Genomic DNA, 27,756 nt, shown 5'->3' with positions numbered 1-27,756 from the left:
GGGGAGATTGCCTTCGGGCAAACGTTAGCGCTTTCCCGCTGTGCGCAGGGGCGCTTTCCCCTGGCCTCCCGCGGGGAGATTGCCTTCGGGCAAACGTTAGCGCTTTCCGCTGTGCGCAGGGCGCTTCCCTGGCCCCCCGCGGGAGATTGCCTCGGGCAAACGTTAGCGCTTTCCGCTGTGCGCAGGGGTGCTTTCCCCTGGCCTCCCGCGGGGAGATTGCCTTCGGGCAAACGTTAGCGCTTTCCCGCTGTGCGCAGGGGTGCTTTCCCCTGGCCTCCCGCGGGGAGATTGCCTTCGGGCCCTCCGAGCTTCAGCGCGTAAACGCAGAGACCGCTCAGTTCAAACCCCCGCGTTTGCCCCGAAATGAAATATCGCCGGTGTCGAAAACAAACGGCTCGGGACAGGCCGCGTAAACGCCCGTCAGAGGCGCGAGGCCACGCCCCGCTCGCAACGGAAGACCGATCCCGCGAAACGCAGCCGCAGCCGCTAAGCAAGCTCTTTCATATTCCCTCCCCGACTTGTGGCCGCAAAATGACATCATTCGCGCGAAACACATCTTTTGGTGGAACAGGGTCCTTGGGTGATTCAGAATAGTGTTGAGCGATTTTTGGTCGTGTGCAGGTTGAGGAAAAGGGGAAACAAAACACGATGTAGTTTTTATTTGGCTACAAAATTGACAAATGTGCAGTCGCCCCTCTGTGGCTTTTGGTGATTTATAGCATATTGGTTGTTTTGTGTGAGCGACGCGTTTCTCAGAGAGAGATGAATGCTCTCTGACCGGGTTTGCTTATGAAAGAAAAGTAGAGTAAAACAAACATTTGTGGTGGAAATACGGTTCTCCCCCATGTTAGATTGGGTGCTATTTAGACCTGGGTCGCAACGACTCCTTTGCATCATGGGAGTCGCCCACCTCCCGGAGCGTCGGACATTTCCGGCAGGTTATCCGATTGGCTGGAGGAGCTGTCACTCGTGTTTGCGTTCCTCCCCACTGGGAGGGCCCACACAGGGGAGCTCTGCCTTGACAATCAACTGGCCTTAATCTCAAAATGGCCGACCTCTAACTGGCACGTACACAAACGCTCCAGTTAAGCTTTATTCCACGCTGTAGTTACCAAGCCCATGCATTTTTTATGTTCACCCTGGCCTTTCCGTGTTCAAATCTATCGCAGTGCACAGACACCTCAGTTCAGTTCATCTGTATGCTGCCATGAATTGGTGTAAAGGATGAATTTTGCACCACCCAGGGTAAATTCAAAGAACTGCAACTGGTATCAGATCAAGGAAGGTAAATCTGCCTGTCGAGTTTCTTACAATTTCTTAGTATTCTTACAATTATTGAGAAAATATTTGCGTTGCTATTCTGAAGCAGTTTTGTTAAACACTCACTGGTAATTCATAATAAAGGACAGTAGAAACTAGAATATATCAATATTTGATATATTGATTGTTTGTAAATGAACTTGGTTGGTTGGCCTTGGTTGGACTGATTGACAGATTGAGTGATTGGTGGATTGGTGTATTGATTTATTGATTGATTGACTGGCTGGTTGAGTGATTAATTGATTGGGTGACTGCGTTACTGATACAGATAATGTTGTAGTCTGTATCTCCCGGTCACTTGTCTCCCCAGTACTGTCTCTGTGTCTGTGTTCCCTGAGCTGCTTCACTCCCCTGTATTTGTGTGATTTCACTATTCGGGTGGTTCTGGGTTTTCGTGGTTTCCACCCCTTCTTTCCAGTCTTGTTTTACTAATTTCTACTAATCCTTACTAATTTATAGATTGTAAAGTACTAACCTCATTAATATACTAACATGTGAATATTACTAATGGACTAACACACACTAGTTTTGGGTTTTTGATAGTTTAGATCACTATACTAATACATTAACCATTCTCCCCTTTTCCATGCTGCGCTGTAGCTCCGCCCCTTTTATTTCTAGCCTGATCTAACGCTGAGTTCTGCAATTGCCTGCACCTGTCTCTTGCTCTGACTGCACCTCTCTCTCTCTGCACGCGTTTTTACCTGCTAAACCCAGGCCGTCTATTATCATTGTTATCTATGTGATTCCAGTCCGCGTTTTGTCAGTCCCCTGTCATTTAATTAGTTATCCTAATGTTCTTCACCTGGATGTTGTTTGTTACTCCGCCCTCACTCACTTAACCCCTCCTTGATTGTTACCTTCCCCAGTGTATAAATGTCAGTCTTGTCCACCAGCTCCCTGTCAGAACGTTGATCGAATTCACTGTGCCGATGTTTAGTAAGCCTTTGATTATCGAGATTCCCGAGACACCCTTTCTGAACGACTTCGAGTTTGCCTGCCCCTTTTGATTTGTTTGCTTTCTGGTTTGACCTTCGCTTTGCTTTGACTTCTCTTTTGCCTGTCCCTTTGTACCTTCGCCGCTCTGATCTTCTGGTTTTTGATTTTTTGCCCGTTTATCACAATTCTTTTGGAAACTCGATTTGGCACCGTCCTCTCTCTGATTACCTGGCTTCGAACCTCGGACTGAATAAAGACAACGTTTTTTGGATTTCCCTGGTCTGCGTTTGGGTCCTTGCACAGAACATCACAGATAAGTGATTAGTGGATTGCTGTATGGATTTATTGATTGACTGACTGAGTGATTAATAGATTGTGTGACTGAGTTGCTAATGCAGATAAGTGATTGGCAAATAGGTATACTGATTAACTGATTGCATGACTAACTGATTGGGAGACTGAGTTTCTGATACAGTTGAACGCCTGGTGTATTGTTTTATAGATTGATGGCTGACTGATTGGGTGACTGAGCTGCTGATACAGGTTTCAGTCTTGTGTCCTGCACCCCTGAATGGTGGCCCCTTACCAGAAGCCCCATCTCTCCAGGCCAGATTGGCCAGCCAAGCATACCTGAACCTTACAGTCCCTCCAGAGAAATCCACACCTTATCCCCCACCGTCACAGACCGGCAGAGACCTGAGCGTTACACCCGCACGCATCGCTAACTCTTGGCGAGCGGAAAGCAAGCCCGCCGTGGCTCTCCTCCCGCTCTCATCACCAGCCCGCGCCCCGCGCCACTCCCTGCGGGTCGATACCAACTGCTCTCTCTATCGCCACCTACTGGCGGCCGACGAAATAACCCATAGCCCAACTCTGGCCTGTCCCCGTATATCCTGGCGGAGCTATGACTATATAATACACACTTCGCTCTTTGCTGGATTTATATACTGATACCGAGCAACTAGTTTACAATCATGACTGAAATTTAGTTATGCGTGATGTGTATAGTGGTGCTTGAAGTTGCCTTTTTAGAAATCTTTATCTAGCTTACGTAACTGCTGTGGTGGCTGTGAAAGATCAGCCATCCGAACACTTGTGAAAAGGTCATACTTGCAAAGTCAATACGATATACCGCAAGCTGTTAATAATGCATAGAATAGCTGACCTGCAGTTGTAATGGAGGCAGAAGGCTATTCCTGACTGTCTTATTGAGACGTGTTGCTGTTCTGCACACATGTACTGGCTTTTGCTTTCTGTGTGTTTCGTACAGCGTAGCATCCATTTTGTCGAGTAAGCCTGTCTCTCACAGTTGGGGGTCAATTCCATTTCAGTTCAGGAAATTTGTTCTTTGAATGTCCAAAACCTTCAAAAAGGATTTGTCAATTATTTGAATTGACTGAACTAAAATGGAACTGACTGTCAATCAAATCTCTTAAACAAATGAAAACCGTTACTCTGACTCTTATAGCTGATCACTACAACTGTTGTCACTACTTCTCCCACTACTAGAAATACTACTACAACTGTAATACTACTACCACCACCACCACCAATACTCCTACTACTGCAATGCTACTATAACTGTAATACTACTGCTACTACTAATACTGTACAACTGCTGCTACTACTACTGTAATACTGCAATTACTGCAATACTACTACTGCTGCTACTACTGCTATTACTGCAATACCACTACTGCTGTAATACTATTACTGTAACACTACTACTACTAATACTGTACTACTACTGTAATACTACTATTACTGTAACACTACTACTACTAATATTGTACTACAACTGTAATACTACCACTTGAATACTACTACAGCTACTACTACTGCTATTACTACTACTGCTACTAATATTGCTACTACTTCTACTGTAATACTGCTACGACTAGTAGTAGTTATAATAATAAAAAGAATAATCTTTGACTCACATTGCTGTCGGTGTTGGGGTTGAATCTGAGGTTCAGGACGTGCACCTCTGCCCCCTCGTTGGTGTAGTGTGTCCAGCACCCTGGGGACATGCCCGGGACCACGCTGATCCACTCGTTATGGCCGTACTGGACGTCCCCGGGCTCACAGGTCTTCTGGGGCACTGAGAGGAGGGGGGGATGGGGGCTGGGTTAGGACAGCTCTTGTCTGGAGAGACACCACTTTTACCTTAAAAGTCCCCATGGTGGAAACGGGGCTGCAGGTACAACACTTGTCTTTGTTCAACCTTTTTTCTTTTCATCTATAATTTTGCATGTGGACCGACCGAGAAAACACACCAACCGTCAAGCGGGAGAGTCTTCTTAACTTAATTGCATCTCTAATGGTGTTAGCTTTGCGCTCTTTCCTGGAAAATCATTAGACGTGTAACAACAAAAAGCAACAACGGGAAAAAAACACTAAGGCAGCTCCAACTCTTTGCCGCAATTAAAATGATTTAATGTGAAGTGCCCATAGGTGCAGTCACGGCATTGTATTTCAAACAATTAAGCTGAAAAGAGACCAGCCTGGTGATTATCAGTTCCTTTGGCAAGCTTGCTAATGAGGAAAAACAATCAAAAACGGGATGGTTCTGGATGGTTGTCGGTCGAAAGGTAAATTTGTTTGCTGACCTTTCACTTGCTACAGGCAGTTACTGATGCATAACAAGGGGTTTTTTCCACCTTGTTCTTCCAACTGAAAACTTTCCCTGAGATTTACTTTCAAAAAATGGATTGACTTTTTTCAAAAATGTTTTAGTGAAAATGAAACTGCTTGTTCGTTTTCAGAGAACTTCCCAAGAGACTCTCTAAATATGTTATTTTGGACTTCCGTTATCACCAAGGATAACACCTCAAACCACATTTTGCACGTTTACGCAAGACAAATCCGCACCCACCGTAATTCAAGAAAACATTTGACCATTTAGTTTGCAATAGACCAGACTGAGCAGTGCTTCAAAACGGGCATGTATTTCTAGTATGCAAAATCAGAACTGTCAGCCCATTCCATTGGTGCCGAGTCCTCTGTCACTCTCAGTGCGTGAGATCCAGCACAAACATTCCACCGGTACTTTCACTTCCTCTGTAGCTACTGCACTGGAGGGCCGCAGAGGTTCTGTGATGTCACAGGAAGCAGTCAGAGGGTTTCCTCCCCCCAGCAAGTATATGGCTGACCAGTTAAGGTCCCACGGGCCCCCTGTTTACAGTCTACACTGGGACTCTGTGGATTTGGCCGTAGTGCATGGCTGTAGTATGCACAAGTGGATGGTGTGATTATTTTCCATGTCTACAAACCAGGTGTTTTTGGTGTGCAGGTGTGTGAACGAGCATGTTATCAGTCTACAGGCGTGTAAACGAGTGTGTTCTCAGTGAGTAGGTGTGTAAACAGGTGTGTTTTCAGGGTGAAAGCATGTAAAAGGGTGTGTTCTCAATGGGCAGGTGTGTAAAAGGGTGTGTTCTCAATGTGCAGGTGTGTAAAAGGGTGTGTTCTCAATGGGCAGGTGTGTACACGGGTGTGTTCTCAATGCGCAGGTGTGTACACGGGTGTGTTCTCAATGCGCAGGTGTGTAAACGGATGTGTACTCAATGCGCAGGTGTGTAAACGGGTGTGTTCTCAATGCGCAGGTGTGTAAACGGGTGTGTTCTCAATGCGCAGGTGTGTAAAAGGGTGTGTTCTCAATGGGCAGGTGTGTAAACAGACACATTTTCAGTGTGCAGGCTTGTTTTCAGCATGCAGCAGAAGACGGGTACTGACTCGCTGCTCGCTGTCTCGACCGTAGCGAGGGGCCTCATTATACCGATTGGGGAAGGGGGGCGATTACAGAGCGGATCTGGGGGGGGGGTTGTAGAGGAGTGGTCTGCTGAGAGGGTAAACTATTAGATTATAGATTCTAGGTAAGAGGGCGGTGTTTTGCACTGCTCCAGGGGGCCGCGGATCTGCATTGCGTTCGGCCTGTAATTGGTACGCGGTGCGGGGAGACGAGGGGAGGTGTGACGCGCATGTGTTTGGCCTGATTACAGAGCGCAGCCGTGGTGTAAACACGATTAAACAGGGCTACGCGGAGGTGGGCCAGGTTATTGTGTCTAATGCAATGAACTGGCCTTACTTCGGTGGAATTACGTGCCTGGATCTTTTCGTTCAAACGCGCCTTATGCAAATAAACAGTCTTTGTCTTTTTTTGTCTGTGTTATTTCAAGAAAATGAAAGTGAACAAAAAATAATAGGGATTGCACAATTCACATTCATAAAGATAAATAACCAGCTTTCAACTGGTCGTGTTAAACATGTCAGTGTAAAGCAGGCTAGTGTAAAACAGGCCAGAGTTAAACTGTAAAATAGTCCAGTGTTGATTTGAGGGCCACAGTCACAGTTTAAATTGGGGGTTGGGGGGGGTAGGTGTTCCTCTGTCCGCTCCTAATTCAAATCAGTAAATCTGCAGTCTCCCGGTGCTGACTGAATGTGGAAGGGGTGGGGGGAGGCGAGCTGGAGGGGGGAGGGAGCATTAATGAAATCATTTCTTTACGTATTTGGTTCATTTTTCCAGGTTTTATTTAACTCCCTGGGCCCCGTAAGCTTTCCCTCAGAAGTAAACCCTGTCCTTCCTCAGGAAGCCCCAGGGTCAGGTGTCACTTCCTGCTCGGCCTCCACCGCGGGCCGCCCCCCTCCCCCGAAAGATCGCTGGCTCTGATTGGGCCTTTATCTGCCCCCGGCGGCGTCGCGGGGCGGCTGGCGTCGGTGCGGGGCGGCTGGGCGGGCGCTTCGGGCCGGGGGGGGGGGGCTCTGTGGGCCCTGGGCCAGGGCCGTCGGACCGCCCGTCTCCCCGAGCGGTTCGATGCTAAGCTCAGATTAGCTCTCAGTTCCTCCGCGTCTGCACTGCCTGTAGCCACCTGTACTCGCTGCAGTTGAGTGCTTTTTTATGGCATTAGCCCTCTTTCAATTAACTACTCTAATTAACTCGGTTCAATTACTCAGTCACGTTTTTTATATTATTTTTTCCTTTTCTTCTGTTCTAATTGTTATTGTAATTTTAAAGTGCATTGAACACAATATATTAAACTATTAAGGCAGTATTATTAGTGTGGTTGCCTTAGGCAATCACACTACTATTATTGCACATATTATTATTAGTGTGGTTGCCTTAGGCAATCACACTACTATTATTGCACATATTATTATTATTCTATCTTTCCACCCGTTTTTTGGACCGCTACAGAGCATCCTCCCAGAGTTTTCGCACCACATACACGTGCCATACGTCAAATTGACCGGCTTCTTTGGGAATCGTGTGCTATTACTTTGTGGAAAGTTTCGCTGCACGGTTTTTGAGAAATATGACTTTTTATGGCCAATTTTTTTCCCATAGAGATGAATGGGGAATGTGACGTCATACATATGTGAACGGTGAAGTTACAGCATTGGTCGGCTTAGCACACGTGATGCAGTAAGTTTTAACCGGCTTCATCTACAGGAAATGTAGAATCTCCACTTTCGTCGTAATTACAGAAAACACACATTCGTAAACTTCAAATAATTTATACCACAATGTATATAACACCTTGACGAAGACATACATGCACGGATTGTGTTGTTCAAACAAGGTTTCCTGGCGACTTAGCCACCAGAAAGGATATAGCTGAATGCGGAAGTGAACGCGATAAAAATGGTATTCCAAATGAAAAATTACAAATGAAAACGCTGTCAGCTAGGTATATCAACAAACAAATGGCTTAGGCATACCCAGAAGTCCTCAATAATAATTGAGAAATTCGGCTCAGCTAACACGTAATAGGCTACTCTGTCTATGAGTTGGTCTCAGAGATAACAGATTAGACTCTGAATTACAGCCCAATTAAATGCATTTAGTTGTGTGGTAAAAATGATCTGAAATTCACGCAAAACCATAAGTCAATCAAATTAATCTCCCTAGCCCCGTCTTGCTTTTTTTAAATGGTGTGATCACGCAGTGTAGACGTAGGGTTTTTCCAAGACACTCTGAACACGTCAGCTAGCTTTGTGATTCGCCGTCACTCGTCACCGCATACCGCGAGTGAAACACTGAGATTTCAAGTTTTGATGAAAGGATAAATTATCTCTGAATATATGTGTCGCAAATAAACTCCTTGCCGTGATGTTATAGCATGTACACAATACCCTGTCTCTGCTTATATTACAGAAACTGTTTGCTCTATTCAGCACAAAGTCGACGTTGCGTTGGCGGAAACCACACTTCACAATTTCTGCAGGAATTGTCTAGTTATTATTATTATTATTACCATTGTTATTATAATTTTTATAATTGTTGTTTTTATTGTTATTATTATTATCATCACCACACAGCATGTGCGCTCTCATATCCAGTCCAATGGAAAGGCCGCCTCTCAGGAAAAATACACAGCTCGTTTATAAGAGCCAAGGCCAATCGTTGACGGAATCAGTGACAGGCACGAGGGAAGGATTCGGGGGCGCCGTACACAGAGAGCCGGGGCTCGCCGATGAGAACAGACGAGCACACCAACGCTATCGCCGTAGCGGGGCGGCGCGCCGCATTGTGCTCCAGTCCGAGTGACTGACGAGCGCCAGGTGCAGCTACGGCAAAGCCCGCTCCGCCCGGATTTTCCAAACTCACGTGGAGGTCCATTTTGTCACAGTGTCCTCGAGATCACCGTCATAATTCATATTTACTGGCTCCCGAGTTTGGAAAAGCCGAACAAAAGAACGTTCTCAAAACACAGGCTGTGGTGAGCAACCCATAAACAGTTAGAGAATGATTCCACCCACGCAGTGTGCCTTTGGCTTAGACCTGGGGTGCACGACTCCGGTCCTGGAGGGGTGAGTCTGCGTGCAGGTTTTTGTTCCAACCAATAACCTCGGTTTTAGTTTTGACAGCTCCGTACTCTACGCTGGCTCGCTCCTGTGCTTGAGCACAGTATCTTTAGGATACACATGCATTCTGCGGCTATAGCTGCCGCTCATGTAAATGCCAGCTCAAGATTTCATTGAGCTAATGAAATAATTAAGAGCAGAAGTTGGAGCGAAATCCTGAAATTGATCGAACCTTATTGCGCAGCCCTGACTAAATGCTTTTGTATTGAGGTAGGTTTTTGTTGAAACTCTAGCTTCACACATAGACACAGAATCTCATGCAAAAAAATGAATGATTCATAAAACACATTTCAAATGTATGTATATAAACACTTGCTGACGAGTCTTAACTACAGTTTAGTGACTGTTTCTCACGTTTTGTCAAGCAAGTTCCTGTGGCATAATCCCCCACACTGTACCCGCTAAAACTACATCCTGTATTCACTGATTTCATGAGATGTTCCTCTATTTGCTGCTTTGTGAGGACATTCTCCAGCTAGTTTATTACCTCAGCTGTAACCTGCTCGACCCATTTTATTTGCAGTGGCAGATCCCTTATTACATTTCTGTTACATTCCATTCAACCTTTACTTCTTTACCTCACGTGCTCGCTATTTGGGGGTTCAGCCCTGGTTTTTGCTCTTTTTCTGCTACTGTGTAAAGTGTCTTTGTGGCATTTTTTTCTGTAAACAGTGCCATAAAAATGAAATTGATTTGATTTAATGCACAGCCTCTACCCCGGTGAACGCCTGTTTGGCGTGCGTGTTAGCCATGATACGCAGTAGAGGTGTAGGGTGTGCTTGAAACACTACATGGGCAAAAAACACCGGAATCATAAACTTTGCCTTTCCGAGAAAACCTGGCACATTTATCTTTGTTTTTTTTTCTGTATTTTGGAACCGAAAGGAGCCCCCATGCCCAGTACCTCAGTGCATGCTGGGAGACTGCCCCGCAGCGTTCTGAACCACACCAGGCTGTGAACCCTGGTGTGCGCCCTGACTTCCTGTCGCCAGTGGTAACAGGAAATGCCGTGTTTACACGCTATAGTGATGGCCAGGGGCTCAGGCCGGGGTTCTGATATGACAGAAAGGGTGGGACAGCGCTATCCATCACAGGCACTGATCTGTCCCCTCTTCAATACTCTGAGGCCATCCTCTGTGTGTGCATGTGTTTGTGTGTGTGGGTGTGAGTGTGTGTGTGTGTGTGTATGTGTGTGTGTGTGTGTGTGTGTATGTGTTTGTGAGTGTGTGTGTGTGTGTGTGTGTATGTGTGTGGGTGGGTGTGAGTGTGTGGGTGTGTGTGTGTAAGTGTGTAAGTGTGGGTGTTTGTGTGTGTATGTGTGATTGTGTGTGTTTGTGTGATGTGTGTGTGTGTGTGTGTGTGTGTGTGTGTGTGTGTGTGTGTGTGGTGTGTGTGTGTGTGTGTGTGTGTGTGTGTAAGTTGGTGTTGTGTGGTGTGTGTGTGGTGTGTGTAGTGTGTAGTGTGTGTGTGTGTGTGTGTGGTGTGTGTGTGTGTGTGTGTGTGTGTAGTGTGTGTGTGTATGTGTGTATGTGTGTAAGTGTGCGTAAGTGTGCGTGACAGGCTCTAAGGCCATGCCAGGTAATGTGCACACACTGACCCATGCAGGACCCGGACGTGCCGACGTCCCGCTAAGTGCCTCTGTGTTAAATGGAGGACGAGGTGGGCCGGCAGCACTGTGACCCTATCTGTCCCCATCGGAGGAGCCGCCAATTTACTGATCCGTGAGGAAGAGCGCTTATGCCACAGCATTCCTGCCGGGGAACACCGGCGCACATCTCTGACCGCGACCGACGTCGCCGAAGGCCAACATGGCGGGGTCCGACTCTCCAGCCGCGTACGAACGAGGGTTCCGTCTCCCACCGAAGCACTTTCTGGGCTGCGACCCCGTCTCTACCTGTGACCCTCCCCCGCTTTCTCCCCGTCTAAATTAAGAACGCCAAAGCAGAACTGTCTGACTCTACTGCTTTAAGTTTTTATTTTTTATTTTCTTCAGAAAAAGGTGAAGGTGATAATTCTCAGTTCACATGATGGCGGCGTGACGCATCGTCACCATAGCGACATCTCGTTATTTCATTTGACCTTAAACAAAGACAAAGAGAAGCAAAGAAACTGCCAAGAAACGAGTCGATGCGAGTTAAGCGTCCAACGCAACCCGGCGCTTTAGCCAAGTTCACTTAAGCAATGAATAAAAATGACATGTGGCACATTCTGCGGCTCTCCAGGGCCGGGGTCGGGAGCTGCTGATGCAGAGGGCGGCTCGGACAGCGAACGGCCTGCTTTTCTCCGTCTCTGATGAGTTCTCGATGCGCTCTCTGCCTGAGAGCGCTCTCATCATCCCCCGGTCCCACTGTTCAACCCGAGGGCCTGACGCTAATCCGAAGCCAACGCCTCGACGGAGAACCTGTCTCCGCGCTGGCGTTGACGTGACGCGCTCCCGCTGCGGTAACGCGGCGACAAACCAGCGGGGCTCCGCCCACAGACGCTCAGAAGGCCTCCCTCCCGTCAGGGCACGGTAAAAACCCGAACTCCCGCTCCCTCCGCGAAGCCTCGCACGAGACGCAGGCCCGAAATTCCACCCGCCCGATCGATGGGGGCGATGTCATCGCCGACCGCGCAATTCTCCACCGGCTAGGAGTTCAGCGGAGACGATTTTCTTTCACAGGCTGTTTTGTCGCGAGGCCTCACTGGCGACGCGCTGCGCTTACAGAACTCGCTGGGTCCACGACGAACGCGCAAACAGACCGAGCGTCTAAAGTTCCCGCAGAAACGGTGAACCGCGCCGCGCTTCACGCTGAACGACAAAAACCTCGACCTTCCGCCCGAAAGCAGAAGTGAATGACCGTTAAAAAAAAGCAAGCAGTTGCTATATTTAACCTCCAGTTCACTTGCGCTGCAGAACCGCTTCTCGCTTCAGGAGGCTAAGGGTGCAACCTCGGGCCAGCCACCTCAGGACAGCTCCTCTGTCAGCGAGACGGAGACCTCTGCCATTAATAAGCCTCTTGGAACTGACAGCGCAGTTATTATATTTTCACGAAGCCTCGGAGAGCCACGGGCAATGAGGTATTTCCTGGAAATGTCGACTTCCTTCGCCGAGTTTTTTTTTTTTCGCTCGGAGACAAAGGCTCTTGATTTCAGCCCCGCGCTATCAGTGGCCTTGCAAATTAACGACTCTTTAATGCGAGCTTTTTCCTCGGGGCCCAAAGACGGCTCCCAGAAGTGTCTTTGTTCCACCGGTTTCCAAAGTATCTTAAAGGAAACCCGTTCCTCTCTCACTTTTTTTTTTCTGGCTATGGTTCATGGCATTGGTTCCCAACCCTGTTCCTGGAGATCCATCATCCTGTAGGTTTTCATTTCAACCCTAATTTTGGCACACTTGACTCCACCAATTAGCAGCTCAACAGGATTTCTAGCTGTTGAATGAGGTGTGCTCTGTTAGGGTAGGAGTAAAAACCTGCAGGATGGTAGATCTCCAGGAACAGGGCTGGGAACCACCGTGCTATGCACTGCTGCCCGGTTAAATTAATGTTTTAAGTCAGAGTTTTTCACAGAAAATTCAAGCGTAAATTTAATAAATTAATAAACCGCCATGCTGGGGAGTTTGATTGATGGCTAACTGGCAGAAATCTATACATTGCCAGACCGTTGGACCTTAACTACGCCATGGTAGGTAAGTAGGGACTGAGGGGCCATCGAGTCAGAGCCGCAGGGGAATCAGAGCAAGAGGAGAGTAGGAGCCACAAAGGAATCAGAGCCACAGCTGAGTCAGAGCCACAAAGGAATTAGAGCCACAGGGGAGTCAGAGCCACAGGAGAGTCAGAGCCACAGGGGAGTCAGAGTCACAGGACAGTCAGAGCCACAGGAGAGTAGGAGCCACAAAGGAATCAGAGCCACAGCTGAGTCAGAGCCACAACGGAATCAGAGCCACAGCTGAGTCAGAGCCACAGGGGAGTCAGAGCCACAGGGGAGTCAGAGTCACAGGAGAGTCAGAGCCACAGGGGAGTCAGAGTCACAGGAGAGTCAAAGCAACAGGAGAGTCAGAGCCACAGGAGAGTCAGAGCTGCAGGGGAATCAGAGCAAGAGGAGAGTAGGAGCCACAAAGGAATCAGAGTCACAGGGGAGTCAGAGCCACAGGAGAGTCAGAGCCACAGGAGAGTCAGAGCCACAGCTGAGTCAGAGCCACAGTAGAGTCAGAGTCACAGGGTAGTCAGAGTCACAGGAGAGTCAGAGCCACAGGAGAGTCAGAGCCACAGTAGAGTCAGAGCCACAGGAGAGTCAGAGCCACAGGAGAGTCAGAGCCACAAAGGAATTAGAGCCACAGCTGAGTCAGAGCCGCAGGAGAGTCAGAGCCACAGGGGAGTCAGAGCCACAGGGTAATCAGAGTCACAGGAGAGTCAGAGTCACAGGAGAGTCAGAGTCACAGGGTAATCAGAGTCACAGGAGAGTCAGAGCCACAGGGGAATCAGAGTCACAGCTGAGTCAGAGTCACACAGAGAAGCTGAATAAAGTGCCCAAGGCTAAGGAGGGGCGGCAGGAGGGAGAGCAGGGGGCCGGGTGGAGGGGGGAGAGTACTAGCCTAAACTCCGCGCACCTATTGTCCCACAGTTTCCTTGGCTGCAGAGTGAGGCCTGGCCATCCAGCGGAAGGTAAACAAGAGCTTATCAGAGCTCTGCAGAGGGGCCCAGTGTCCCTACCCTTTGACCTACCGCTCGCCTGCACCCTCACGCCCAAAACCACCACCATATAATCACCATCATTATTATTATTATTATTACTATTATTATTATTATTATTATTATTATTACTATTATTAGCACTATTATTATTATTATTATTGTTACTATTATTAGCACTATTATTATTATTGTTATTAGTACTATTATTATTATTATTATTGCTGTCAACAAAATTGAATTCTGCATACTTGGTGGCACTGATTCTGTCACCAGTTCTGGTTCTGTCGTGATTCTGTCCTAGAGTTTGGAGACCATGAGATTCTGTCCCCATGCGCCGTCACACGCCATCACGCTACTGAGGATTGTCTGTAATCGTTTGTAATATTTACACCCCAACTGAGCTGTTTGTCAGAAACGGCATCGTGGTGGGAACAATACAGAACAACTCTCGGCGTCATACGCATGCACAGAAGTCGCTTTCATTGTATTGCAGATACTACAATCATCCTCGTTAGCAACGAAGAGAGAGAGTGAACGCATGATTATTCACACGCATTTCCGCAAGATTCTGAGCCACCACCCACACTTGGATTTCTCAGATGGCTTGTGTTTTTTCCCCCAAAAATAGAAGTCCATCCAGGTAGATCTGCTGTGGTAATTGAACAAATATTCACTCTGTGTTTTAAACAACACCTTTGACTGTAAAATTATGTGTGTTTACGTTAATTGCGCATTCAGCACAACTAACTATCACTATTCATAGTGCTCACACTGTTGTGTTTGCGAGAGAATATCAATAAATAGGCCTATGGCTGTTGCGTACGCAACTCAAACTTTACAAGAGGGTAATTTATGATGTTCTATAGGTGGCATCGTTTCGCCAAATATTTCCAAGTCAAAATGACAACAGTAATGACATGAAGTGTTCTTTGCATTTATGTATTTAAATTATGTTACAATAAAAAAATGGAACATAAAAAAAACGTTTCGGATGCGTTTTGACAGGAATCTTGGCTTCTTTTGCCTCCACCAAGCAGCCGTCACTGCAGGCCACAATTCAGAATTCAAACTACCCGAGAAAAAATAAACTAAAGTCAATTTGTAAATTGGCACTAATATTTAAAACAGTATTCTTACCACTTCTTCTTCACTTACAGAATAAACAGAGGTACATCGGACTGATAGCTAAAGCAATCTCAATTAAAGGTGCATATCCTCTACTTTTATAACTCTAAAAGAGAATATATAGTTCGTACTGAACTCATGTGAGCACTGTTAGAGGTGATTCAACACAAGTAAATTTGCTGTGGATTTTTTGGCTCTGTTCTGATAAATGTACATTTCTGTTGTACCCATGTCCTGGGATGTCCCAGAGTACCAATGGTAATAGAATGAATGAACTGGCATACCCTACCTCATTTGTGAAGAAGCTAAGTATTCCATAAAGATTGCTTCTGGACCATTCACATCCTTAAGAACTTTAAGCCACATTAAGGAAACTTCTAGATCCCCACATCGACTTCATAATGTTTAATAGTCATCACAAGCAGGGCTGCTGAAAATGATTGGTAGTTTGTCATTAGGAAACCTAATCAGCAAGTAATTCCTTAACCATTTATTGTTCTTAACTGAACATTCTAATGCTGATGTCATAATCGCTACTTGTAATTGAATTCTAGAACACAGACATAGAATTCTGAAAAAACATTCCAAATTACCTACTATCCAAAGAGTTAATATGGTATTCAGTTTGACCTTAGTGTCTTCACGTGTTTGCATTTTAAAGCCATTTCTTTTGGTAAATTTTGTCCATCCCACTATTTTACAGGAGTTTGATTTGATCAGAGGATAAGGAGTCAGTCATTTTCTTTCCTCATATAAGCTTAACCAGTTTTTTTAACCATGTTGGTTTTCGTAATCTCTATGCAAAATGTTCACATTAAATAATTGTAGATGCTGCCTAAAGTAAAGACTGAAAAATAATCAAAACACTCTTTAATAAACACTGAAGCAAAAGTTATGTACTATGTAAACTAATGAATAATATACTGAAAAGAATACTAAAAACAGAGTTTAAAAAATATACTCAAAACAACATCTGTGTGTGCCGGCTAGCTGTGCTCTTGCCTTCTAATTGGCGGAGAGCCCTGATTGGTTGAGGAGGGAAAGGTTCCCTCCCCTCAGTGGCTGACTTCAGCCCTGGAAGAGTACAGTAGTTCTCTGTGTGTGGGGCGGGGGGGGGGGGGGGGGGTCGCAGCCATGACAGGCTAGCTAAGATAAGGCTGTACAGCGGCATCGTTTATCTGCCCACTGGTATGGGCACAAGTGGGTGGCATTCGCCACTGGGGGGGGGGGGGTGTTATCTCAGCCAGATTCTAATGAGCCATTTAGGACTCTCACCACCAGCGCCTGCCTGAGGGACCTGGAGAGGCACAATGCCAGCGCCGGGGGGGGTGCGGATGGGGCCGCCACCAGCACAACCCGCACAAGTGCGGCAGAGAGGGTAGCCTAAGTTCTTCAAAGCGCTACGGGAAAGTTAGCGGAGTGGGGCTAACGCAGCGGTGACATCACTCAACCCCGGCCACTGACATTTGAAACTACAGATGGATGCTGGGAAGTTAAATTCCTCCGTAGACAACATCTGCATTACACAAAACGCGCTCAGTTTAGATCCTTGTTCTGACTGCACCGCTGGGCACGTTCCGACAGGACGCCTTCTCGTCAGTTTTTATCTATCGAAGGAAAACGCTTTAATCCAGGAATGCGCTATTCACGAGCGGTGGAAAAATTCCCCGGCTGTCCCTCGGATAAACGGCACCGGTAGCATTTTTCAATCCAGCCGGTCCCGCGGGAAGTTACAAGCGCATCAATCATTTGCTGCGAGAAAAAAATAAAAAATAAAAAAAGCGCATCCTGCATCGTATTCAAATCCGGAACGGAACCCTTCTGCAGTGGCGTGACTCAGTCGAGAGCAGCCATAGGCCGCCTTCGCCGCTAAAAAAAGAAAGAGAACGAGTCGGGAAAACGGATTGTTAATTGCCGCCGCCAGATAGAAATCGGTCTCCAAGGGCGACAAGCGGTCGCGTCTGGGGGTCTCCCTGTCTGGCCGGGCCGGCTTGTGGAACGGGCTTATTTAGACTCCACACGCCATTTTTCAACAGAGGGAGAGTTTTTTTTTTCCCCCAGTTTGTTTTTTCCTTTTCGGACCTTCTAAGAGTCCGTCCGTCATCTCCCAGTCTGTGTGCTCCCCCCCCCCCCCATTTCCCCACCCATCACTTTTAACGGCAGGCCAAGATTTCGCAAGTTTTGATGACTTACAGACAGTGCTTTGTCTGTGTGCGTCACTTGGAATTTTTGCGTAGGGTTTTCTTCCTTTTTACGTTGTAATGATAAATGAAGCTGTAGCAAAGTAATAAGTAATCACACGCCATTCCTCCTGTGTCCAGCCAAATAAAAGTAATAACCCCTCTCTCTCTCTCTCTCTCTCTCCCTCTCTCTCACTTGTTTTCTCTCTCTGTCTCACGCTCCCTCTCTCCCTCTATCTATCTCTCTCTCTCTCTCTCTAACTCTCTCTCTCTCTCTCTCTCTCTCTGTCTGTTCTTAGATAGTTATATAAGCCTCAGCCCATCAGTTGTATTTCCTGAGGATGTAAGTCCTTGTGGCTCTCTGTGACCCCCCCCCCCCCCCCGCCCGCCCCCGCCCCACCCAGCCCCCCCCATCCCCCCTTCAGGCTCCCCTCCCTCCTCTCCCTAATGGCTTCAGTACTTTTCCTCCTGCCTGCACAGGACTGGCGCTCTGGCCGCTGGGGAAGGGGACGGAGGGGGGCGGGAGTTCCGCGGGGGCACACGACCGTGAGACAGAAGCGCGACGCAGCGGCACCGTCGCTGGGCAGCCGTAGAGGAAGCTGGGCACAGCCGCAGATGACTTAACAAGTCCCTGAGGTACTCCCAGCACCCGATCTGGACTCCCCAACATCAACACAGTTACACAGTCAAACTCAGATGCAGTGGTTGATGGATGGATTAGGCTGGTTGAGCAACTAAGGCTTCAGTTTCGGAATTCAAAAAAACAAGACCAAGTCAAAACCTATTATATGGCTGGACCGGCTGACCAATGGTGTGACGTCATAACTCGGCCGACCAATGGTGTAACTTCATCACTCACTCAGTCAGTCACTCAGTCTGTCACAGACATTTGCGTTTGTAGAGCTGGCCCCGCTGTTGCGGTCCAGCCAAAAACTATCAAATCCTTTTCAGACCCACCAATTCATTTTTGTTCCCTGTGGGAACCTAACTTGGAGAACAGTATACTTTGCTATGCTGAAAGATACGCACGACTACTAAGGGCATTCAATAAAAAATGAAAAATAAAACTGTTTCCATTTGTTATCCAAGACACTTGCATTATGTCAAAAGTTTTAAAATACTTAAAACTTTTTTTTTCTGCCGGTACTCAGGAGGATAAATTGGCTTACAACAATCGCGACAAGCCTCCTGCACGTGCACCCACGAGGACGCTACTCCGCGCGCATCGCTGACAAACGTGAAATACATGAAATTAAGCAAACAGGCTGAATTAATTATGAATGTAATTACGCAGTCATCATATAGTAATAATTCATGATAACCTGACAGGCTTAAAAACATCAGGTAATATGTGTCATTATTTTATTTTACACAGTAAACTGTCCAGTGTTAGTTCAGCTCTTACAGTGGTACTTCAACTGTCTTTCCAGTAGAGTTAGAGTTTAATTAACACTGGTAGTGTTGAATTAACACTTGGCATTTTACTGTATAGATTCTGAAGGGTCTGTATTCCTAATAAACTCGACCTGACCTCGGACTGTGCGTCAATACCTGAAATCCGTAAAACGATAATAATCATTTAGAATGACCGCAAACAGGATAGCCTAATTCCGTGCCTTTTTAAATGCATGGCTCCTTTTGTGTGCTCATAAAAGATGATTGCTTAAAAAGGATTTCCTAGTTATATGAAGCAGTATTTTAGTCTTCATTAAACATTAGTCAAACACTTTCAAACAAAGGATACGTATGCTGGCCCCACACACTGCTTATCTACAGATGCTAAGCGCGAGACCCAATAGACTCACCTGAGGTCGCGACTGTGAGTGGTAACAGTAGCAGCAGAATGCCGGCGGTTTCCATCACGCGCGTTCGTGGAGGTTGAGAGCGAGGTGTTGGTTCTAGCCGGTGTCAAGGAGCTCAGGACGCAGACGACACGTGCCAATCGAGAGACAGCGTGACAGTGACTGTGGATGTGGTTCCGATGGTGAGGCGTAGCTACGAAAATCCAGCCTTGATACGTCTTCGGTAGCTGTTGGAGGAGGCGCGCACGAATGACAGTCTATCCATACAACAGATATATGTGTTTCATAGCTCGTATACTCCTGTTTTGAATCACACCCCCTGCCCCTCAAAAAATCATGAACAATCTTAGTCATCATTATTGTTAATTATTTTCTCCAGAAAGATTATATGAAGTGCGCCGAGATCTCAAATATTTCGAGAAACTTTGATGAATATGAAACTTATATAATATAATATAAACTTTATTTTCGATATAATCAACGGTTTAATCACTTCTGTAGGATAATTAAAATAAATTAAGTGCAATTACTGCGCGATCAAAGGACCAGTTCAACTAGCTAGTGATAAATACCCTTTGGCAATAGGAACAACGATTAATATAGACGCACGCGGAATTGGAGAATTCAGATTTTATTTTATTTATAATTTTCTACTTTCTTTTAAACTACAGTAATGTTCATGACCAACGTCGCGAGATAGGTTACTTATAAGTGGTGTTATTTTCAAAATCACAGCATGCGTCAGCCTTGTCTTCGATACAGCACAGGGATAGCCAACTGTTTTCTTCTTTTTTCCTCTTTAATATCTTTTTTTTAACTGCGACCAATACACATTCCCGTAATTATGATTTATCTCCTTGTTTGACAACAAAGGTATCCTCCCGCGAAGAAGGTTGAAGAGCATTCGGGGGGCATGACTTTGTTAGTATTGCGTGCGTAAAAAGTAACCAAGAGTTGAAACGGTGCGTTTCATTATTAAGATTTTACTACTTTCCAGTCACACGCATAGCATGAACAAAAAACACAAACTGCAGTCGTCGGAAACAGGTTCCTAGCTGTGAGAGGGAAAGTCGTAAACTGCATATGCAATATTATCTAACTTTGGCAAAAAGTGTTCTCAAACTGTTCCCTCTACCTTTTAAAAAACGTATTTGCCGTCCGGAACCAAATACTAATATAGGTTAATCTTTCTAATGTATGCCTAATGCATATTTATTTAATTTCTACATTTTAAAACGACCAATAACGCGACCATTGTGCTTTCACAAGCAGCCTCTCATTTTTCAATTCTGTGCCAAGGGCCCCAGAGCGCCGGGGTTACTGGGTGGTCAACAAGTGTTGGCCGACTTTATGCGGAAACGGCATGGCGTCGTTTTCTTTAAATAATATTACAATGAAGAGATCTGATAAGCTAGGTGGTCCGTTCTTGTTATGTTAATCAATGTAGAGTGACTGGAAAGGGTTTTTTAAACTTTTCGCCAGCAAAAGTAAAAGTAAACTTCTTCCCAAAACCAAATTTCGTACATATCCTTGAGATAGGATAGTCTTAATATAATGGGTAGTCCATATGCATTAGATAGATAACGATTAATAACCCAACCGTGTCAATAGAAAATCGTGTCATAAGAGAGCACGTTTAGGATATCAATTTATTGAATTAGTCCTATGTGGAAAATATACCTTATGTGCCGTTTCAAAACCGCCCACGTTTGTGTTGAAGCGAAACAGATGTAACTACTTCTTTGGAAACACAATACATATGTGATTTTTTTATGTTCAAGTTAGATTTCAAACGTAATATTATCCACAGTGGCATGTTTGCGCTGTTCCGAAATTCAACGGTCAGGAAATTGCAAAACAAGTATAACTAAATATTCCCCAAAGAGAACTGAATAATACAATCCGTATTCTTCTTCACGACCTTTTATCCCTCAGTGAAACAATTCGCACTCATGACCCCGGCTTACCGCAAAGTGTTCGCTCTTGTTCTTAATAATTACAGCGGTCATTGGTATGACGACAGAAATAAAACCGTAAATGAAACTTACATCCTTAAGCAGAACGGCCCAAGCAGGCGTTTTGTAAATCCGCGCGCACGGAGGCGAAAGGACGGTCCTTTTCTCAAAGTTAATCTACAGACGGAGCGACGGTAGACTCCCGTTTGTACCACCCACCCACCGGTCTCTCAGGCGCTCACACGGAAAAGAGGGCCAACCCGGAGCAGCACGCGCTGTCGAATGGGAGTCACTGAGAGATGTCCGGTAGCGTTACCCCTGGTCGAAACTCGCAGAGGGAAGGAAACGGGTGAATCAGTGGACCTGTGTGTGTGTTTTTTTTTTTTTTTTTTTGCTTAATTCAGTTTAATTGTATGTGACGAATAGCTGTCACTTAAACGTTCTTTATATATATTTAATTTAATTACATTTTTTCAACGGAATTAAACAACCGTGTATCACAATATTGAATTTTTTTATGTTGATTAACCAGCCATAAAGTTATTATTTGTGTAGCCTACTGTCCGAGATCAATATTACCACTCAGTCTTAATTCTGCAGTTATAGTTACTTTAGGCATAAACAGACAACCTCGATACGTGCGGTGTGTTTCACGTATTTGGAAGATAGAACAGTGCCTACATTAGCTTTCTCATACCCTTGTAGAGCTAGAACGTGAATACGCCGTACAGCGCCCCCCTGAGACAAATGCAGGCAATGCAACACAATGAATTGTCCAGCGCCGTACAACATGTAATTAAAATAAAAATAGTTTAGTTATTGCTGCAATTCGGAACACACTTGGAACGCCAAAACAGTTCCCGAAGACTTGTTCCATTTCAGATTTCACACCATACATTGAGTGAAAATGTACTTAATGTTATCTGTAGTTCAATCAGTCGACCCCCGGAGTTTTAGGCTACGCGTGAATCATTGTGTGAGGAAGAATACAGCTTCAGATGCTGCAGAACGTAATGGCAACATTTCGGCCTTTGTCTCGTAAAATTTCTTTCTAAACCATTGAATGTATGAGCAGCATGTGGCACAAACAGGGAACTGAGTTTACTGAATTGGAACCTGCCAGGCTGTTTATATTTAATTTGTAGCCTACGGTTTTCATTTGGATAGCTGTTGTTATTTTCAGGCGGAAACAGAAATGATAAAAGAAAAGAAAAAATTTTAGGACCATTTTTGTATGATATGTATCTTTTTTATACACCATCTAAAACATGGCGTATAAACTTTTTGTTTTGGCAGGTTCTTCATTTTTAAAAATATTGTAGGTCTTGGACCTCCAAATAAAGTTAAGGCACTCTGCTGTGTAGAAAAGTTTTAAAAGCCTTTATAAAGTGGCTACATAATAAACAACGATTGATGCCTATGGAGCACCTGGTGTTCTTCAGGGTCACATAAAAAGTGTCACTTCAAAAGCCTGCATATATATATATATATATATATATAGTGTGTGTGTGTGTGTGTGTGTGTGTGTGTGGGTGTGCGCGCGTGTGTGTTTCCCTAAACTACATTCTCACGTGGGGAATGGATAGTCAGTAATACTGCTTGGGCCTATCCGGTACCAAGATCAATACAACCTGAAACATACGAGAATATATATATATATATTCTCGTATGTTTATATATATATATATATATATATATATATATATATATATATATATATTAAGTTGGCCTATTCATTAAAAATAACCTTTTGTACTTTCCTGCTTAATGTTTCAGTAAAGTGAGCAGCTGAATGTCAGACGGGTAAATACGAAAGGTTATTTGTTTGTTGCGGTTATATTTCACCCGGGGAAGGTGGTTGTTTGGACATGTATAACCCCCTCTCCCCTGTCAAGGGCGATTGAAGTGAATACAGGGCTCATAACCGAAATGTGATAAATAAACAGTCTTTGATTGCATAAGACACATGCGCTGGTCTGGTTTCCGCGCATAGTCATGCTTTTGAGGAGGCTGAGAAGCACCGGCCATTCATCAGCGCAGACAGACGCCCTTCTTATGGCGCGTCTCGGGCGGGTATAACGGCACGTACGCAGCCGCCGTGAAGCCGACGCGTCCAGCCCAACCTCCCCGCTCTCCGAGAGCCTCCGCTTTGTTGATCTAAGCAGTTCAATAACAGGAAACGATCTGCGGCCGGCGGCCACCGTCTGTCAGGCTGAGAGAGACCAGGGCTCTGCGACAGCGTCACCGCTTCTTATGTCATCAGCGACTGCGCGTGTGTCCACGCGCCAACCAGCAGGCTTCCTCAGGGCTAGAGTCTGGCCTGAGTGTGCGTGCGTGTGTGTGCGTGTGTTTGTGTGTGGGTATGCAGTGGACAGCACTGCAATCGATACTATAGCCTACAGTTAAACTCAAGAGAAATAGTTACTCTCTTTACCTCAGTGATGACGTTGTTGTGATGAATATGTTAACAAGTGTTGCTGGTTTATGGCAACGGCTCATTTCCATATGAAGTTTCGCAAATATGTACAGTTGTAGCTGAAAGAGAATGGAGATGACGTCATACAGCTGTGCAACAAATGCGTCTGGTCTGCTTGTCTGACTGTGATATTTTAAGGGGGGAACATTCACCGTTTGATATTGAGATAACCTGTAGTTTGAAGTACAGCTCACTAACCTCTAATTATCTTGACATTTTTGCAAGTTAACTGTCTCAATTAGATGTAATGACATGCAGTGGCATGCTCTTAGTCCATTATTTTTATTTTATGGCGTGTTTTTGACCCGTTTCCAAGGCAATATAAAACACCTGATGTGTGATACAATCTCGCATTGCTGTAGGAGACTTAGATATTGATTAGTTCGGTTAGAAATAAAATATTTTACATGAGTTCAGATTGGTGCAGGTCTTTCTTTTGCGGGGTTTCCAAAATGGTTTTTAGGCTGTAGTCAGCTTATATCAATTTTTGATGGTGTTTCATTAAAACTGAGGTTTTACGCCACGTACCGGTTTACCGATTATCTTTAAGGATTTGCACATGCAAATTATATTTTTGAGACTAACTGGGTAACAAAAGTAACGACATAGAAGAGAATGGAACACAGACCGTGTGAACCATCGGAATGAATTTTACCACTGTCGGCTGCAGAACGTGAGTTTTGCCTTATCTGTTTGTTGACATTTAAGGACCACTCGATATCGGACCGGCTTTATCATTGGAAGAATTCAACTTGGAAAATCCCCAGGTCAGCTTAACTTTGGAAATGACCCTGCCCCCCTTTGGTTTCCTTGTTGGGGAAGTCAGGTCAAGTATCCTGCACAAATAGTTATTTTCTTGGTGGGTTGCCATGCTGGAAGACATTTACAGATCCCCCAAATGTAGGAATTTGAAAGAGAACTTGTGTGGAAAGCAGGATCGAAATGCAGGAAATATGATAGGCGAAAGATTTTACATTTATGTTTGGGGACTTAAGTCGAGAGATTTTTCTATAACTCATTTGTACATTGGGGGTGTCTGAGTTATATTTTTGGGGGATTCAACGACGCATCTGGCAACGCTGTTTAATAGCAGAAAACATGCTTATAGAAGCTGTTTCATAACCGTACATCCTTTCCAGTCGGCACATCCTCTCTGCGAAGCACCTTTTCCTGTTCCTCATCAGGAGGGGGGCGCAGCATCGACCTGAAGAGGACCTTGGAGGATAGCAACTGGTTGCCGCAGGAAAGAGCTTCCAGAGATTTTTCTGGAATGCCGTTTCGTGAGGCTCGAGATGAAGGAAGTCCGCACTCAGCGCTCGTGCCAAGAAGTTAGAATTTTCAGATGTGTTTGTGCTCTGATCTTCGTAGTCTGTTGGGTTCGCCGAGAGTTCATTGAACACGTAAAGAATGCGCCAGACACATTTTGTAGCTACCGATGAAGTTATTTAGTGTATGACCAGGTCTTAATTTCAGTTTTTGAACTTAACATTGAACTGAACTGTAGTTCGTGTGCATTCTGTTTCGTAGTGACCTGTTGTCATGCATTTATTTTAGGAGTAAATGTGTTATTATCCATATGCACCTAAATGGTGGTATACCTTTCAAGAGACTATGGAAAGCCCTACTCCCTAGCTATGCCACATACCATATTTTATTTATTCATTCTTTCTCATATGGCAGTGGCCAAATACACAGAATAACATGCTATGTTGGGTATGACACGTTAAAACGAAATGCTTCAATTAACATCTTTTATATTATACTGTTGTTGTAGTAAGCTACAAATAGTATGTAGCCTACTCAAATGTTAAATGTTTGCATCCAAGCACTTGTGTTATTGTAACCCCACAAAGAACTGAGTCCTTTATTCTGTTTCATAATAAAATCAATTTTTTTTTCCAACTCTATTTGATCAAAATAGCTATTCTCTTATCCTGCATCAGTGTCATTGATATCAAGAGGAAAATGTCTGACAGAAACATTCTGATTACGAGAGTACGTTAGCCCTGTGTTTTTTAGTATAGTTTTGTATTAATGGGGAACCGGTGTAGGTATTGGCCATAACAACATTTATGTGCCAGCACTGGAAATAATTAAAGGGGGGAAATACATTCTTAAAACTACAAAAGGGTAAGTCGGATGTTATGCATTGTGAGCGACATGCTACAAGTATGCGTTCGCTAGTGAAGAGCAGTGCAACTCACATTGTTGCCGGCTATCTTTTCAAAGTGCCTGTTCTGCAGTTAGTTTATTGTCACTGTGAGTAACAGGATGTTTCGTTGATTTTTTTTTTATTTTTTTAAACCCCTAATAAGCTTTTGAAATCATCTAAAGTAGTTCAGAAACAAATTTTGTATTTCAAGGCCGCTGGAGTGGTGGCAGCACTTCAACATCGTATTAACCTCAACGGTGAAGTGTTTCTTAGCAACGCCGCATGCACGGATGCTTGTTTACCCCACTTGTGCTTTGTACAGAGACTGATAAGAGTCTGGCAAGTACACTGATTATATGTGTTTGTCCCAAGCAGTTGCTGCTTTGATGCATGCAGAGACCATGTTCTGTTTTGCGAAGTAGTTGTAATTACTTTAAGAAACTCATAGAAGTAAAGTTTCCTCTTTTAAGCAAGCTACTCTCCAGTAGAGGGCACTATTTACTTATTTTGCATTCTCGTTCTGTCCATGCAAAAGAATAGACAGTGGAAAGTGTGTTAACGTGTAACCTATTACGTGTAACGTGTAATCCTATCAAGTGTAAATATGAATATTTATGCATTCAATAAACATATACTGCAGTGTTATTAAAATGATGCACAAATCTGCTTTGACCCAGTTTAAAATGATAAAATGTTTTAGTAATTTGTGTTTGTAAATGAAGGCTATGTTCACGTATCCTCATATAACATTCACATTGTTCTAATCATATAAAGGTGCATGAAATCAATACTGCAAAAATATATATAAATGAGTCATAACAATCTTAAAGAGCAAAAGAGCAACTTATACAGGGAAACAATATAAAATTCTACATTCCAACGCACTTGTTTCCCTGTAAAGGCTCTGCTTCGGTACAGTAAAAAACTGAAAACTAACTTGGCCTGTATTACAGGTTGTAAGACTACCTCGTACAATACTGCAGTTATGTGACCTAGCTTACTTCTGCAAAGAACAATCGTTTGCTTTAAGCAACGTACAGTTGGCATTTCAATTCACGTTTCAAGTTGCACAGGTAACGAGACTGACCAAATATTTGCTGCGTTTTGGATTAAGTGCACTTTGCATGTTTGTTGCCTTTAGCATGAGTGAGACTTCGTTCGCATAGTTTATATGTTAAGTGACATATAGACATAGAGGGTGTGCTGTCCACCAAGATGTCAGTTGGCTACATACCGCATATAATACGTAATTCCAACAACATGAGTCAGTGATTTTCAGCCCTGGTCGTGGATAGCCAGAGTCCGCAGAGTTTAATTTTCCGATTTTCTCTTAAAAATACTCCAATTAAAAAATAAAAAAAATTCAGACCCAAGAGACCAGGCAAGGTCAATGAACTATGTAACCAACTATTTTAATTGGTCAATTAGGCAGTGAATGACGAAGAAAAAGTGTGGACCAGGGACGAGTTCGACTGACATAAATCCTTTGAAAATGTGTGTTGCAGAAATCCCGCATGGCTTGCATTAACGTGGGGTTCTCCTGTAGGTTAATATGGGGTTCTCCTGCATGTTAATGTGGGGTTCCCCTGTAGGTTTATGTGCGGTTCTCCTGTATGTTACTGTGGGGTTCTCCTGCATGTTAATGTGGGGTTCCCCTGTAGGTTTATGTGCAGTTCTCCTGTATGTTACTGTGGGGTTCTCCTGCATGTTAATGTGGGGTTCCCCTGTAGGTTTATGTGCGGTTCTCCTGTATGTTACTGTGGGGTTCTCCTGTATGTTACTGTGGGGTTCACCTGTAAGTTAATGTGGGGTTCTCCTGTATGTTACTGTGGGGTTCACCTGTAAGTTAATGTGGGGTTCACCTGTATGTTACTGTGGGGTTCACCTGTAAGTTAATGTGGGGTTCTCCTGTATGTTACTGTGGGGTTCACCTGTAAGTTAATGTGGGGTTCATCTGTATGTTACTGTGGTTTTCACCTGTAAGTTAATGTGGGGTTCTCCTGTATGTTACTGTGGGGTTCACCTGTAAGTTAATGTGGGGTTCTCCTGTATGTTACTGTGGGGTTCACCTGTAAGTTAATGTGGGGTTCTCCTGTATGTTACTGTGGGGTTCACCTGTAAGTTAATGTGGGGTTCTCCTGTATGTTACTGTGGGGTTCACCTGTAAGTTAATGTGGGGTTCTCCTGTATGTTACTGTGGGGTTCACCTGTAAGTTAATGTGGGGTTCTCCTGTACATTTCCAGACACAGATCCATCAAAGACAGGCCCAGGG

The 27,756-nt window shown here is 44.8% G+C and overlaps 1 protein-coding gene and 1 long non-coding RNA gene across 4 annotated transcripts in view; both read right to left on the bottom strand.

The window, feature by feature from the left end:
* eng (endoglin) overlaps positions 1-21,158 on the bottom strand; it is a 53,023-nt gene extending 31,865 nt beyond the window's left edge. Inside the window, exons 1-3 of one of the 3 annotated variants that reach the window (XM_064309557.1) lie at positions 21,079-21,158; positions 18,904-19,127; positions 4,200-4,360 (exon numbers count right to left, since the gene is read on the bottom strand). In XM_064309557.1, the coding sequence (XP_064165627.1) occupies positions 4,200-4,360; positions 18,904-18,958 (216 nt within the window). In that variant the 5' untranslated portion in view covers positions 18,959-19,127; positions 21,079-21,158. Of the gene's footprint in view, positions 1-4,199; positions 4,361-18,903; positions 19,128-20,948 lie in introns of all 3 variants that reach the window. The other 2 variants (XM_064309558.1, XM_064309556.1) reach the window with 2 other exon arrangements.
* Positions 21,159-26,752: 5,594 nt separating this feature from the next.
* Positions 26,753-27,436, bottom strand: LOC135238987 (uncharacterized). Its single transcript, XR_010325234.1, has 2 exons — positions 27,369-27,436; positions 26,753-27,299 (listed from the first exon to the last, which is right to left on the bottom strand). It is a non-coding gene; the product is annotated as an uncharacterized LOC135238987 (long non-coding RNA).
* Between the last annotated feature and the right edge of the window lie 320 nt (positions 27,437-27,756).

Source organism: Anguilla rostrata, chromosome 14, assembly GCF_018555375.3.
Source record: "Anguilla rostrata isolate EN2019 chromosome 14, ASM1855537v3, whole genome shotgun sequence".
Classification (NCBI taxonomy): domain Eukaryota; kingdom Metazoa; phylum Chordata; class Actinopteri; order Anguilliformes; family Anguillidae; genus Anguilla; species Anguilla rostrata.
The sequence above is the reverse complement of the archived record's forward strand: the minus strand, read 5'-3'. Positions and strand labels throughout refer to the sequence as shown.